Source organism: Panthera leo, chromosome D3 (genome assembly GCF_018350215.1).
Source record: "Panthera leo isolate Ple1 chromosome D3, P.leo_Ple1_pat1.1, whole genome shotgun sequence".
Taxonomy (NCBI): Eukaryota; Metazoa; Chordata; class Mammalia; order Carnivora; family Felidae; genus Panthera; species Panthera leo.
Window position 1 is genome coordinate 62,874,896 of NC_056690.1, and position 17,225 is coordinate 62,892,120.

Genomic DNA, 17,225 nt, shown 5'->3' on the forward strand with positions numbered 1-17,225 from the left:
TAACATGTTTGAGGTTAGAAACTTTTAACTTCTGTGTCTTTGCATTTCCTTTAGAGTTGGTTATTTATATTTTATTTTGCTCTGTCCTTATTGACAACTGTACAAATTTCTCTCCTTCATGGGTTTTCTTTCTTGTATGCTTGAAGTTTCTCATTTTTCTCCCTTATTTTCCTGGACATTTATTTACCATATATAATGGAGCTAAAATTCCACACTTGAAATTAATGCAGCTGCCTAACACCTCATTTCAGATTATCTGTAGCTATACAACGAACCTGAACTTCCTAGCTTAAAAAACTTAAAAAATTTCTTATGATTCTCTAGTCAAGATTTCAGCAAGAGCCCAACCACATGGTTCTTTTGTTTCCTGTTACGTCAGGTGGGTTCACTATTCAGCTGCTTTCAGCCCATGATTGGGTTTGTCTGAAGGGCCCAGAAGGTTTCACACATCTCTTTGGTGCTCTTCCAGACGGCCTCTCCACTTCTCTCATCACTCAGGGCTCTAGCCGGGGCTGCTGTTCTACTGCATGGTGACTGGCTGCTCCACAGGAACGCGAGAGCAGAAGCAGCAGGCCTCTTAGAGCAAGTCTCAAGGCCAGCCCCTGTTCTCAGGAACAAGAGATAGAGTGTTCTCTTGGGGAGGAGAGGGATTAAGTGTTACATCTTTGAAGGCTTAACTACCACTCATCTGATGCAATCCAGGTTAAAGTTTGAGCCTTCAAGTTCTGTAAATGAACCTGTGGCATACTTTACTATAGTTTTGAAATTGTGTTGTCAATTACATAAGATGCCTGTTTTTGCATTGCTCACTCCATCTAAGAATAGAAAGACTCTTTTTCTTAATATTCTGTGTTAAAAATAGAGGAGACAGAAAGCTAGATAAAAAAAAAGGGACCACATTATCATCTGGGGGAGGTAGTAATAGAGGCACCTTCATTCACCAATGTCTCTGGGCCTCAAAACATCGGTAAAGTGATTGGTATTGAAGTAAAAACTAATACAAATTTAATCTATAATCAGAGATGTACAAAGGTCACTTGCTTTCCAGCTTATACTGACTACTACAAAAACTAAAAGTAAATGAAACCCCCAGCACTGATGGTTAAATTATGAAGGTTGTTCAGAACTAAGAGTTAATGCACATACTTTAATGTTCACAGAGAAAATATGAATATGGGTGATAAATTGGTAATAGAGGTGGATGTATTCTTAGATATGGGAAGGATCATTTTATACATATGAACTAATGGATGATTATATTTCTTGGAAAGAAATATTAAGTCTTTTAGGTTTCTATTTTCTTAGAAATCCTGGATAAATAGTTATTTGATCTTACTTGGTCTTCGTTGTTACAAACTTTCTTGGGCTAGGATAGATTCTTGATAACAAAATAGTGTTATTATCTAAAATTAAGGCTGTAGCAGCATGAATATTAATAAGAGCAAATATCTGGATTATTCCAGTGACTTAATACTACCAGCATCATCCCAGACAGGTAAAAGTGGAGGTTTAATGCGGCATGAATATTTATGTAGGCAAAAATTTTTAGATCATCTCTCTCAGCTGTCTATAATGACAGATAACAGTGTCTGAGACAACAATAGCCATACTTTATTTATTTGAACTTTGTATTTCATATAGTGCTTTGCTATTTTTTAATATTATATAATCCTTAACAACCACAAAAGTGAGTTTTAACATTCTCTTCTTTTATAAATGAGAAGGCTGAGCCACATAAAACGTTTCCTAACTTATTAAATTCAGGTCTTTACCAGAATATCCCCTTTTCTACATCCTAAGAGATGAACTTGAAAATGATCATGCTATCTGAGGTTTCCTTAAATATATTTGTCACCTGTGTCTGTACTCTTGTGCAAGTGAAACAATATCAGAATGAGAATAAACTAAGGATGTTTGATTTCATTGGAATTTGTTTAGGCATTGAGGGTTACAAGAGACACTGAGTAAAGTTTTAACTTCACATAGTCTTTTGAAATTATCAAATGACAGAAGCATAGCTATTTCTAAACTGAAGTTTATTTTCTTCTTGAAACTCACACTTCTAAATGCAGTATATTTTCTAAATAGTGACTATGTATCTTTTTTAGGTAGTGATACTAATAAATTATTTGCACATGCAAATCCGGGTGACCAACATCTGTTTCTTCTGGTCACTCAAAGCATTTATTATAAAGATGTACACTGCTAAATGAGTTTGGCTAATTTCAGTGCATTCCTATTAATCACTGTGGATTGTAGGACAGTTTTCTAAAAATGGAGATAAATTAATTGATACATGTTAACAAAAACTATAGTTTTTCAGCATAAAAGAAATTATAGTCTATAAGAAGACCACAAAATTGCCACATAGAACTATTATGTTGCAATGCTGAAAAGCCTTATTTTCTTCCATCATACCATTCGCTAGGAAGGGTAGAGATTAAACACTGCAATATATGTTGCCTAGCAACACCCACCTATTAGTGATACAAATTTTCCACTGAAAAACACTTTTATTTAGGTCATTGTCTTTGAAATTGCTTCATCAGAACTCTTGTCTCCACTGAAATGGTCTTTAAAAGGCTTTCTAGTCTTAGCTGCACAGAAAGGTAGAGGTCACTTAGTTTGGGGCACTTCCTGCACTAAAACTAGGCCTTTGGATGGTGATCTCTCACAGTACAACCCATTTCTTCCCTGTTTTTACTTTCTCCTGTCTCTCTCTTTACCTATTGATGATAGAAGGCTAGAAAGTGGGGTGTGGTTTCCAATGAGATGCATTTTTTGCAGACTGAGAGTAAAACAGTAACAGATTGGGTTCAGAAAGTTTACCTAAATTCCAGCCCAAGATACCGAGAACACATTACTGCTATACATTTGGCAAGAATCCTTACTTAGCCCCTGTGGTGTTCAAGGGGGAAAAGCACAGGTCCAAGCAGAGGGGCACCTGAACTTAACACTTGAGGTAAAGTTATATGCCTTTAACTGAAGAGAATTCAACTATACATACTTGTGGGGATTAAAAGAAAAATGAAAGGAGAAAAACAATGTGGTTATTCTACCCAATGTTTTTCCTGAAGAGCATACGTCCTCTAATAAATGTGAGAGGAGCTCCTTTGGTAATGTTTCAGACCCAGTGTCTCCCATGACTGTGCTGCATGTAATTCCAGTATTGAAGATTCTCGTGTTTTGCACAACACGGCTTCTGAGTGCATGCAATCTATCTGCCCCATCTGCTGCTCAGAGAAACAAGTTGTTTTGCGTCAGTATTAAGGGAAAAGCTTCCTGTTTTGGACTTTTGGGGGAGATAACTGTGCAATGTGTTTCCTTGTGAAGGGCTTTTCTCGAGTAATTGTGTTTATTTGTGTTGCTATTTTACCTTTGTGTACTGACCTTACCACTGACCACAGTGTAGATGTTTGCACTGTGCCTGCTCTACCCTCTACTCTCCCGAGGGAGCGCATAGATGCAGAAGATGCCCGCAGAGAGGAGAAGAGAGCATCATTTCTGAGTTTATGTTATATGGACCGTATTTTACCATTTGGAATAAAGGACAACAGTATAAAATATTTTATTGAACAAAACAAAGAGTATTAAATTCTTTAGCCAAAGAGAAATTTTTCTCAAGAAACAAACTTTTTTTTAACTAAATAATTTTCTAAAGAGTCAGATGATTCCCAGACCAGTGGCTTAAATAAGTATCATAATGCCAGTATATCATACAAAACTATTTTATATCATTTTGTGTCCCCCATCTGATCTATTCCTAATTTGTTTGAATTATCCTGGGAGGAATAAAAATTAACAACAAAGAAACAGCAATAATAGTAGTAATTATAGCCTATTGAACACTTGGATGTACCAGGAATTATGTAAAGAGATTTCTCAGCATTGCCTTGTTTAATCCTCACACCTGTGAAGTGTGTATATCACCAGGCCTGTTTCATCGATGAGAAAACCAAGGCTGAGGTTAAATAACATACACAAGGTCTCATGGTTAATAGGGGACAAAAGTCCAGAATCAAACCCAGACCCGTGGTTGTAGAAATAGACAGTAGTTTCTAAATCATGTTTTTCTTGATACACGTTAAAGCTTTAATTTAATGGAGGTGAATGGATTTTGTTGTAAGAGTAGCGAGTTTTAAAAAATAACACTTGTAAATAAAAAAAGAAATGATCTTTAACTTTTCTTTGATCTTTCATCTGCCCAGTGAAAGAAAAAGTCAGCTGTGCAGACAGCCAATGGAGTATGATATAAAAAGGAGCCATTGGGAGTAGTTACTCCCAGGTAAATATGGTAAATGTGGGACAACGTTTATTTTGCACTTTGGTCATAAACCAGTCTTGCTTGAATTTTATTGACCCACATGTGCTCTCATGTTGCACTGCTGTCAGCACCACGGCACGAACAGCCATCAAAACCTGTGACGTTTAAAAACCTACTAGAGGAGCTTGCTGCATTCCAAATGTTTTAAAGTCTTAAGATTAGTTAATTACTATAATAGCAACAGTCAGCAGAATGCCCCAGAATTTTCAGCTAAAATGCCCTGCAGTTTCCTTTTTATCTGTAGAAATTTAATTTCCTTTAATTTAATTTAAATTCTTAATTTCTTCTCCGGGGAAAGTTTTTAAACACTTGAGTATCATCCACGGTGAGATTTGTCTGTTTGCTTCATTAACTGCTTTTAGGAAGGTTAGTCGTCATACTCTTGTTTTTCTGCCCTTCTGGTTACATTTAACTGTTTTTTATAAATTCATCAAATGTACAGGGTGTTGAATATTTTGGGACTGGCTCTGCTACGTAGTATTACTAACTTTTTTCTCACAGACACACTTGGAAGTACTTAGGAGATATATTATAGACCGTTTGTTCAGTAGCAGTGTTTTTCTCACACATACAAACACAGATATACACTTGTGTGGTTTTTTTATCGTTTTCAGGATATTTAGACTTCCTAACAGGTCTGTGAGGACCCTTCACAATTTGGCTCTAACCTGTATTTTCAGCTTTAATCATTTTCTACCAGCCTTAAAAAGAGTCCTTTTTGTATTATACTCTAATGATTTACCCCCATGACAATTTCCCATACGTAGTATTTCCCCCCAAACCCTCACAAGCACTACCTCTTTGCTCTTTGCCAGGAATGAGTTCCCCAACCATTGCCCAACTTTTGAATATGCTTGTGTGTGTATATGAGTGGTGACTCTCTCTATGAGCATTTTGTCTTCAGGTTTTGTTTTTTTTTTTTTTGTTTTTTTTTTTTTTGTCTTAAGTAACTTGGGGACTCTCACACAACCTGAGGCATTCCTGGCACATGGTAGGCACCAAATAAATGTATGTGATTTTATATAAGTGCCCAGGAACATTTGAGAAGTTGATTTTCTCTGACACAGTCTTCTTGAAAATATTCAAACAGCGTTTTGTTTTCTTTTTTTCCCTAACTAGGCTCCATGCCCAGCATGGAGCCCAGCATGGGGCTTAAACTCAAAACCCTGAGATCAAGACCTGAGCTGAGATTAAGAGTTGGATGCCTAAACTACTGAGCCATCTAGGTGCCCCTATACAGCTTCTTTTTATCTTATTTTTTATTTTTTTAAATTTTTTTTACATTTATTCATTTTTGAGAGACAGCACACAAGCGAGGGAGGGGCAGAGAGAGAGGGAGACACAGAATCCGAAGCAGGCTCCAGGCTCTGAGCTGTCAGCACAGAGCCTGACACGGGGCTTGAACTCAGAAACCACGAGATCATGACCTGAGCTGAAGTCAGGCACTCAACCGACTGAGCCACCCAGGTGCCTCCTATACAGCTTCTTAAATCAGAAATTACATTCCTCTTACTAGCATGAAAGCTGAATCTTACCATATTCTTGCTAGGATTGCCACCCTAAATCATATCAGACCAAAATCAGTCAGCATCTCTGACATTTTTACACATATATGTGAACGCACATCCACATCCACAAATACTTGTCAGTGAGTTTTTTTCCCCCTCATGTTTTTTCTCAGAGTAATAATGAGGTGAAGTTCACGGAAACAAGATTTTGTTTCACATGTACAGCATTCTTATTTCCTCCAAGATAATGGCCAACATCTGTTTTATTGAATAAGATGGCACATGAGTTATGGATGACTCAGTGTATGTTCGCCCAACAGGGAGAGTTGTTTGTGCTGAGAAAGTGGTGGTTGGTGGCATCTGTACATGTTAATGACAACCGTTAACTGTTACAGATTATTTTTGCTTAATAGTTCTCAAAAGTAAGCATTCTCTCAGTCTCAATGAATGCTAATGTAGAGAGAAAATGAGAAGAGGGTCAGTGTCACAGATCTCTTTATCAGCCATATCTGAGGTAACTGTGAAGAAAAGTAGCAAAAATAGGTGATAAAAGCATTGTTTTCTTTTATTTTTACTTGATATCTTAAAATCAAACACTGTTTGTATGTTGGCCCCCAAACAACTCTTGACCAGGCTTCCTTGTTCTTTCAGGACTACTTTCTTTGATTTGATTCCAGCTCAGTACTGGAATAAAGTGGTTGCACTCAATGAAGTGGAATAAGCAACAGGTTTTCACAGTCTCTAAAAATGTCATGACAAAACTAAGCATTTTTTTTTAAAACTGTAGACTCTGTTGTCTTTCTTTGTGAACATTGATGTTAATTACTACTTGTTTATCTGTTTTTAATTTTCATAGTACTGGAGGAAATGAAACTGGGTTTGGCACCTCAGAATGTTTGGCTCTGTAAGAGAACTACTTTAGAAGCAACCTCTGTATAAGGAAGACTTCAGAGTAACAAGGAAGAGAACATTTAATCTTCAAGATACCATATATCCTAAATGTTACATGGTGCCTGAATTCAATTTCCTTGGATGTCCCTGTCTAAATATTGTCTTGAAGGGTTTGTTTTGAAATATTGTATATATTTATTTTCAAATGTACACATTGTTAATAAGCTAAGAAGTGAAAAATTTATTCCAGGATCATGTATATACTTTGAGAGTTCTGGAAGAATTTTATGTTGAAATAGTAAAACATTTTAGTCTCTGCGTTTGAAATGTTCTTTTTTTCTTTTTTTTTTTTTTTTTTTTTTGATCATCTCTTCACACCAAGACAGCAGTTATGAATTTGGACTGTCTCATTTAAGAAGGCTTTTTTGTTGTGTCTCTCCCTTCTCCCTCCTTCTCTTCCCCCTCTTCCTCCCCTGCTCATGTTTGTTTTTGCCTAATCTACAGTACTTAAAGGTTTACATATTGTGACTCATTCTTTTACAAAAGTTCAACAATTGCATATACTTCAAATAAGACAGTCATTTTCTCTCATTTTTAAATACATATCTTTTTTGAAAACTATAGTTAGTTCACAGTTCTCCTAGCTTGTAAGTACATGAATCAAGACACGCAAATACGTCAATCTGAGTCACTGGCCAAAAGATAACAATGACACAGCTGTTAGTATTGAGCCCAAGATATTTTTACATACACATGTAAGCATAAATTGTCTTTCTGCAATAAATACTTTTTTGATGTAAACTTACTTTTCAAAAGCTTTTTGAAATAGCTCTCCTAGACTTGTTAATGTAATATATCTTTCCTGATTATTGCTTGTATTTAATAATAATTATTGATTATTATTTCTCCTAATTGTTTGTCTTTTAAGACTAAAAGTCCTGCTAATCCATCTAGCCTTTTTGCCTCGTGGAACTTTGGGAAAATGGCACATCTGAAAATAGAAGAGTAACACACTAATAATCTCTACAAATTAATGCGTTGCATAGTCACATGTGACTTTGTTTTGGAAGAAAAACAATGTCTCATTCTTCCATTGAGTAAATAATATTTGAATAAATATTAAATATCAGATGACAGAAAGATTAGAAGGTTAAATTGAGGCACTGTTTCAGAGAGTACAGTCAAATACAACATCTGTTTGTCACCACATTGTCATTATCTGTGAACTTACCCTTTTAGAATGAGGTTACCAGCTGGATAGCAAGCACGTAATTGGGAGACATCCTAGAGGCACATGGAGTTTGGTTTGTGTAAAACATACGTGCTGACTTGAAAACCAGAAAAGATGAAAGGGCCTCTGCAAATCATCTTTAGAGACTTGATGCCCACATGAGCTGGAAGCTCCATCCTTCTCTTGCTTTTTCTGTGCTTCACATGTTTTTATCACTTTCTGTTGTTATGAAGTGTTGAACCCATCTGCATTCTCTTTCTTTGAGTCCTATGTCTATTGGCTCTGAAAACTTTTCTCAAAATGGCCCTGTTGAAAGTGGCCAACCTTCTGAACTCTTAAAATTCTTTATTTATGGCCTTTTAATTGGCATTTAGTAAAGGTGGGTATTATTGTTATACTTGCATCTCCCAATTCAGAGGTTTGGCAAATTTTTGTGTAAAAGGCCAAGGTAGTAACTATGTTCAGCTTTGGAAAGCATATAATCTTTGTTACAACAGCTCAACTCTGCTGTTAGAGGAAAAAAGCAGCCATAGACAACATGTAACAAATGGCCTTGGCCAGATTTGACCCTCGAGCCTTCATTTGTTGAGTAGTTTGAACTAAGTTTAAGGTAAAAACTCCCATCTTACTCATCTTTATGAACTTTGCTGCACTTTGCATAGGTAGTAGTATGTTGATAGCAGGGCTCAATGAATTATTTTTGGACTAATAAGGAATTCTATAAGGGCCAACACTGGCAAGTGGTATGGAGAGTTGATCATGAATAACCTTGTATTCAGTGCAAACTTGGTAAGAATCATAAGGGAAATAAAGTTTTCTAAGAAGGAAGATGGGTACTGAGTGAGGAAATAGCATCTTTGAGGATAGAGAGTGGCCATGGTTTTGCAGAGAGTATTTTAGCTGTGGGTGGTGAGCCTATATCAGAAAGAAAAGTGATTTATCAGTCTTAATTTCTGTTGCTTCAAGCAACCTCTTTGTTCCTACTCTCTTCCCCAAACTCCATTGTTTTTGTTGTTCAGAGCCTTCTTTACAGTGCAGTCTGTATGTTTCTTCATTATCATTACCTTCCACATTCTGTCAATATTTGTTTTGAGTTTGAGAAAGGTGTTTGTGAGCACACAGTGCTTTGATTCAAGAATGTGGGTACCATGGTCACGTACTATAAGCACTCAGAGTGAGATTTCTGCATTGGGGAAAGAAAATGTTGATGGCAGCCACCAAAGAGTGGGGCTGCAAAAGTGGGGAAAGAAGTAAAGTGTGGCTCACATTCCTAAATGAAGCACTGATACAACCTGATTTTTGCTATTCTGTATACACTAGGCTTAGATGTTCCCCAGCTCATTTGTATTATAGAGGTTTCAGTTGGGTATATGTTGTAATAATAGCAGTCAACATCATTTATAAGGGCTCACTGTTATATATCAGGACTCTGCTAATTGCTTCATATGCTTTATCTCATTATTCTGTATATAATGGTCCAATGAGGCAGATATGTGTCCCCATTTTCCAGAATTTTAAGACAGTTGAGTCATTGCCCAAAGTTAGGTTGCAAGCGAGAGGAGAGTTGGGATTTGAAGTTGAATAACTCAGATTCTAGTGACCAGAGTCTTGACCATCAAATTCTCCTGGCCTTCGTTTCTCAGTCTGTGGTGACAGTCCTGACCTCTACTATGGGCAGGAGGTATGTGTATGTGGTCCATGAGACTTGGATCCCCCCCAAAACAAAATTCCATTTATTTATTTGTTGATTGATTGATTGTTTGATTTGTTGACTGATTGTAATGAACAGGATTACCAAAGGTGCAGGCAGTAGTTAATAAAACAAAATTAAAAATTCCTGAGAAAGTAAATTGAAGTAAATTTCAAATTTTTAAGAAATGGAGTTGTATCATCATACCACATATTCATACTTGCCTTGGCATAAATCATTTGAAAACATACAGGTAAAATAAATCTTGACTATGCAACTGTTAACCTACAATCCTGATGTACCTTGTATCTTTGCACATAGACCTAACATTGCAATTAAAAAATAGATAAATAAACCAGATTGAGACTTAGGATAAAAAAAAAAAATAGATTGCAAAACACCGTGGACTATCTATATCAAATACAGAAAATATACTGGTTTGCCAAAATGAATAATTTGATATGAACTTCACCATAAAGAATGCATACAACCTGGATGGGATCCTGGAAAAGAAAAGGGACATTAGCTAAAAACTATAGGAATCTGAATAACGTAGTAGTTTCAAGAGGAATGGTATGAGTAGCCTCAGAGGGTCGTGAATGTCCCATGATTTGTGTCCACTTAGAGAAGCTGAACTGCTTCAGAAGGCGATCTCCCACCTGAAATTACTCTTCAGCCCTCTTGTCTTTCTAGACTTTGACATATTTTTAAAAGTACAAAGCAGTTAGATACGTTGGGTTTGTCTAATTTTCAAGGTTGATGCATTTTTTTGTAAAAATACTTAAAATGCTGTGTTCTTCTCAAGGCATCCCACCAGAGGGTACAAGATGTCAGTTTGTCCTATTCCTGATGGTGGTAACTTATTACTTGGTTAAGATGGTTTCCAGCTTTCTTCATTCTGAAATTAATTTGTAGTTGATACTTATAAAATATTAAGCAATTCATAAGTTTTATGAGGCGATACTTTAAAACCATGTAAATATCCTGTTCTTTACCACTTTTACCCATCAATTTTAACATGGATTGATGATTCTTGCCTGAATCACTTATTACTATGGTAAAAGCCAAATTGTTTCTTTTTTTAATTTCATTATTCTTCTACGCTTTTTAGTGTTCTACTGTAATTCTCCTATATCCATTAATTATGCATTTATTTGTTTATATTAATATGGCTTCCTATTGTATTAGGAAATGCATTCCTATTATCATTTATTTTGATGGTAAAATTACTCCAGAACTGAGGTATTTTCAAGCTGGTGCCTGTGTCCCTTGACATAGTCCCAATATTCTTTGAGCCCTTTTTTTACTTTTTGGCACAACAAGATATTCCAGGCTCATCTCCTTTCTCTGCCTCAGCTCTGGAGGCAACCATTTCTCCAAGGAGTCCTAGTTCTTAGCTGGTCTGAATTTAGCAGATAACTCCCCAAATAAAATACCTGATTTTTCTAAAAACAGAAGTTAATTTAGCATCCAATATTGCCATTGTGGAACTCTGGAGTCTAGATAGGGACATAGGGATATAAAGAAGCTCAAAATAGAGTAATCCATATCCGAATGAACCAGCTCCACCTTAGGGGTCCTTAGCTGTAGATCATTACCATCATAACTGCCTTGAGACCATGAGGACTAGTCTTATTATTATGCCCTCTATCTCTGTTTATGTTGGTCACTGCAAGAGACCCAGACCTCCTTAAATCATTCTTTACACCCAGGTCCCTCATTTCCATCAGCTTTGTACAACCCCTGTCTCCCAAACCTCTGGACTTCCTTGGGCCATTATCCACAGAATGAATCTGTGAGAGTCAAAGTTTACCTTTTGTGCTGTATAACTAGGTATTGCCTATATATATATATATATATAGAAGAAAAAAGCAAGTAAACCAAGTTAGTTTCAGGAATTCAGTGAAAAGTGAACTAAAAAAAAAAAAAACAAAACACCTCAAGAGTATATCCTAGTGCCTCTATACCTTCAGCCACATTCTCTTTACACAGTACTGAACAATGACTGTTTTGTTCATAATCATGATCGTTTGCAAGATTACCAGTCATCAAAGGAAACAATTATGTTTAGTTAATTATACCAAATTCCGAATACTTAGTACAATGTCTATCTAGCTCAGTTTTTCAAAAAGTAAAATAATGGTTAATTCTCAATTAACAAGATAATAATTAGAACTTCCATCACCAACTTTAATTTAATTAAGTTGGATTCTTGATCTAACCTTCTCTTTTAAACCTAATAAAGAGATCTGAGTTCGGCATAAAAAAAAAGTTTGACATAAACTTAACTTTCAAAACTGCAATCCCACTCTTCGATATCTACAAGAGAATTGAAAACCTGCCCGTCTAAAGACTTGTATATAAATATTCCTAGCATGATTCATAATAACCCCCAAAATTGGAACCACTCAAATGTCCATCGACTGACGAGTGTCCAAACAAAACGTGATGCATTCACACACTGGGATATTATTCGGCAATAAACAAAAACTGCTTACACTGCAACAGTATGGATGAACCTCAGAAGTATGACATTAAGTGAAAGAAGCCAGGCACAAAATAACCACGTAGTATAAGCCTCCAGAAACAGTAAATCTTCCGAGGCAGAAAGCAGATCGGAGGTTGCCAGGCGCTGAGGTAAAAAGGAGAATGGACTATAAAAAAATGAGGGAGCTTTGTGTAATAATAATGTTCTGAAACTGGAATTTGGTGATGGTTGCACAAGTCCATATTTACTAAAAGCGACAGGATTACATCATGTAAATTGTACATCAGTAAAGCCAGGGTTAGGAAAAGAGATCCGAAGCAACTCTAGGTCTAAAGCAAGGCAATTGCGGCTTCCTAGCTCGCCGGAGGCGCCAGAGGTGGCCGGGGAAGTAGGTTGGCTCCTTGGCCGGGTCTCCGCCTCCTGCGCACTAGGTGGTTCCGGGGCGACTCCTCCCCAGGCCGCCGCTTCCACCACGTGTCTACCTGGGCTTCGCCTCCGTCTCCAATTTCGCCCACGCTGTAGCTGTGGGACCTGCCGTGAACCTCCAAGACCCTGGCGGACGCCACGTCTACCAGCTGCCCTTCCAGAGTCACCGAACCTGACGTCTTGCACATTTCCAGCTTTCTTGCCTGTCGGGGTAAGTGTGGACCAGCCCAGGCCGCTGCAGGGGAGCGAGAGGAGCCCGCGAAGCCACGGAAAAGTCCGAGGCCCCAGGCGGGTGCTCGCAGACGCCCACGGACGCACGTTCCTGAGCAGTTGGCCCAACTCTGACCAAGATAACAAATTACTAGCGAGACTTCGATCTTGAAGGACAGTATCGTGCTTTATACATTATTTGAGACGTGAAGTCTTCAATTCAGAAAATGCTTGAGACTGGAAAGTCAAGTGCGAGGCAGAAATCAAACAGGAGGCCATGCTCAGGGTATAAGCGGACACCTCCCAACTTCCGGGCACTTCTCTTGGGGCCTTTCTCCTGCCTGGAGTGAGAAAGCACCACCGCCTTCACCGTGAGGAGGAGAATAACCTCTTTTTGAGTGTTGCACTCCCGTCAAAAAGGTAACCCCTTTAATCCTTTTATTTGCAGCATGCGTGGCTGGTGAATTGGCAGTGGGTAGCACCCTTTCTATAAATTGATGCTTCTTAAGTTATGAGAGGACAAAGCCAAACTGGTATTCTGGGGCTACCGGAACTCTTTCTTGGCTCGGGAGAGGAATTTGTCTCCCTTCCCAAAATGTAGGTAGAAACCTCCAGTGGTTCTAATCCCTCTTCTAGGGTTACTGCTGCAGTAGCTGTGGGCATTACCACTACGAAGCAGAGGTTTGGGCTTGTCTTTCCCTAGAGAACCTCCCCCCCCCCCTCCCCCCCATGCACCTTGCTGCCACTGAATCAGTAGAATTAACCCTCAAATGTCTGGTGCATGTGTACACGCACCTAACTCAAATTTCCTTATGAGCATCTCTCTGAATCCAAAAACTGTTTGGAACTTGCTCTCAAATGTTACTGTACTTTCTTTCCTGTGAGAGCATTTATATGCCAGTCCACCACAGCTGAATGGACTCACTTCTGCCATACCCACCCACAGTCCGGGTAGTTATGCCAGAAACTCAACAGTGAGCCCCTCAGACATCACTGCCATCCTATTTAGTGTGTCACAGAAAGAAAGGCCCAGAAAATGCAATTAACAGCATCAAGTCCAAGTATTTCTTCATATCGTGTCCTTACTTCCCTGGTTGCTCTTTCTTTGCCACCTTCGTGGGTTCTTCTCTGATGAGCCCCTAGATGTTGAACCACCACAGTGCTTGTGGCTGGGACCCTATGTTCTTTCTGTCTGTACTTCCAGAAGTTATCCCATCCAATCGCGTGGAGTTAGAGGCCAGCGGTGGCCTGCTGATGACGGGGGCCAGCTTGGTGGGGGTACTTCGTGTGCAGCTGCACAAAACTCCACATTCAGAAGGGCCCTGAGCTTAGTTTAATGCTCTGTTGTTGCTGTGTTAAGAGCGTTAGTAATTTAATCTTTGAGTTGGTGTTTTTTATCTGAAGTCTGTTGAGACAGTGGAGCATGTGCACGAGTGGAGGAGGAGATGCCCATAGTAGGTTTATCTGTCTGTCCCCATCCCCTGCCCTTGCTACTCCATTAGCATTTATGGTGCCAGGTGAGCACAGAACTCTGGGAGGCCCACAGTACAAGGGGAGAAGGGTTTCAGTGAGACTCAAAGAGAGAATAAGATAATTATGTTCTATCTGTGACTGAAAGTGGGGACACTGACAGCTTTAAGAGGCCACACTTTTCATTTGAAACAGAACTCACTTGGAAAACAGAAAGAAGACGGTGGTGTTCTAAGAACAAGAGCCCTGTGCACATCCGAAAATGTCAGGGAGCTCTGTGAGTGTGTGTGTGTGTGTGAGTATGTGAGTGTGTGTGTGTTTGTGCACGCACGCGTGTTGTGGCAGTGAGGATGGTAGTTTGAAGGTTAAGGCCCATACCATGCACAACAGTGCCTGTTATGAGGCTTCCATCTGTAACTCATTTTAAAAAATATTTTTTAATTGAAATATGAGTGACATATAACACTGTGTAAGTTTAAGGCATACAATGTGCTGGTTGGGTACATTTATATATTGCAATGTGATTACTACAGTAACGTTAACACCCTTTTCACACCTCTATCATTCTTTTTGTGTTGGGAACAGTTAAGATTTAGTCTCTTGGTAACTTTGAAATTTATAATACAGTATTTATTGTTCACTGTTATCACTCTGTTGTGTATTAGATCTCCAGAACTTACTTGTCTACCAGTTATAAATTTGTACCTTGAAACAACATCTTTCCAATCCCTCCCTACTAAGCCTCTGGTAATCACCATTCTACTCTGTTTTTATAAATTCTTTTTTTTTACATTCCACAAAAAAAAGTGATATTTATCCTTCTTTGTTTGACTTATCTCACTTAGCATAATACCCTCTAGGTTGATCCATGATGTTACAAATGACAGGATTTTGTTCTTTTTGAGGCTGAATAGTATTCCATTGTAGGTGTGTGTATGTATATATATACACACACCCACCATGTTTCTTTATCCATTCATCACTTGACAGACACTTGGGTTTCCCGATCCAGGCTGTTGTGAATAATGTGTTTCCATATTTTGTCAATATCTTGGCTGCGATGAACATGGATGTGTAGATATTCCTTCAAGATACTCATTTCAGTTCCTTTGGACATATACCCAGAAATGGGATTATTGGATTAAACGGTATTCAATTTTTAAGTTTTTGAGGAACTGTTATACTGTTTTCCATAATGGCTGAACTAATTTATATTCCCACTAGCATGGTTCCTTTTTCTCCACATCCTCACCAACATTTGTTATCTTGTGTCTTTTTGATAAAAGCCATCCAGCAGGTGTGAGGTTGATAGCTAATTGTAATTTTGATTCACCTGCAACACTTAAATTCACATACCCCTGGGCTCAATCATTTCTATTAAGAGCAGCGACCTTAATAGAACTCACTGTGTCAGCCACCGACCTTGTGTTGTGCATCGATCCGAGGTCACCAGCCTAGACATCTGATTCCTTCAAGCATATTTTACTTTGAGGACCTTGCTATCCTTCCTGTCATCAGGCCTTTAGGAGGCACCTACTTCCATCCCATATACTCCCTTAATCTTAGAATTTCAGAGTTGAAGCAAGGTGCTTTTTTTCTGCCTCACAGTCCTGTGGGATTGTCATGCAGATTGTTCCATCCTTTCTCCTAAAGCCTGCACACAGTCAGGGCCAGGGAGAAGATGCCAACCTCCCAAAGTCAAACCAAAAGCCCCCTCCCTCTTTTTCCATAGGACTTGTGCCTTCCTAATGTACATCAGTGTAGCACCGTGATTACAAATGTCAGTGCCAGAGCCAGAGTGCCTGGGTTCCAATTGTGGGTGCTCATATCTTACCAGCGTGACATTGAAGAAGTTGCTTATCTTCTCTGTGTCAAAATTGACTTTTCAAAAAAAAAAAAAAAAGAGGGATAAGAATGGAAGTACCTCATAAAATTATTTTGAGATTTAGATAAATTTTCTGTGTGAAGGTTGTGTAACAGTGACTGGCCTGTACTAAGCATTATGAAACTGTACTCTATTATTAATTTTTCAAAAATGGCTAAAAAAGAGATATTTATACAAGCACCGATTTAACCAGTACTTGCTGTGTGCTTAGTACTGAAGATAAACTGTTGAAAAGAACACATCTGGTTCCTGCTTGTATGGCTCTTATAACTTAGTGAGAGAGATGGACAATAACCAAGCGCATAAGTAATTAAATTAATAACTATAAAATGGAATAAATATTTTGAAAGAAACAACTGTGTGCAATGAAAAAGGATACAGGAGAAAGACCTAATTTAGATATAGTCACCAAAGAAGAATTCTTTGAGGAGATGATCTTAAGCCAATAAAAGATGAATCAAAGGAACTATCAGTGGAAGAGTATGGGGTCATTGTGGCAGGAGGAGCTTTATAGTCAGAGGGAACAGCATGTGCAAAGACCTCAAATGAGGATAAAAGGCTGCTTTGTGCAAACACCTGAAAGCTGGTGTGTCTAGAACCTATGAGCAAAGTGAGACACTAAAAAATGAGGTGGGAGAGGAATCATGCAATGTCTTGTATAAGCCATGGGAAAGATTTGAGATTTCATTATAACTGTAAAACTTTTATTTAAAAAAAAATTTTTTTTAATGTTCATTTATTTTTGACAGAGAGAGAGAGAGAGAGAGAGAGAGAGAGCACGAGCAGGGAGGGGCAGAGAGAGAGGGAGACACAGAATCTGAAACAGGCTCCAGGCTCTGAGCTGTCAGCACAGAGCCGGACGCGGGGCTTGAACTCACGGACCGCAAGATCATGACCTGAGCTGAAGTCGGCGCCTTAACCGACTGAGCCACCCAGGCGCCCCTGTAAAACTTTAATTTAAAAAAAAAATTTTTTTAATGTTCATTTATTTTTGACAGAGAGAGAGAGAGAGCATGAGCAGGGAGGGGCAGAGAGAGAGGGAGACACAGAATCCAAAGCAGGCTCCAGGTTCTGAGCTGTCAGCACAGAGCCCAACACGGGG

General features: G+C 38.5%; 1 protein-coding gene across 1 annotated transcript in view; it reads left to right on the plus strand.

The window, feature by feature from the left end:
• PIK3C3 (phosphatidylinositol 3-kinase catalytic subunit type 3) overlaps window positions 1–7,041 on the plus strand; it is a 139,900-nt gene extending 132,859 nt beyond the window's left edge. Inside the window, exon 25 of the mRNA XM_042911319.1 lies at window positions 6,689–7,041. Coding sequence (XP_042767253.1) covers window positions 6,689–6,703 — 15 coding nt within the window. The 3' untranslated portion in view covers window positions 6,704–7,041. The remainder of the gene's footprint in view (window positions 1–6,688) is intronic.
• The last annotated feature ends 10,184 nt before the right edge of the window (window positions 7,042–17,225 follow it).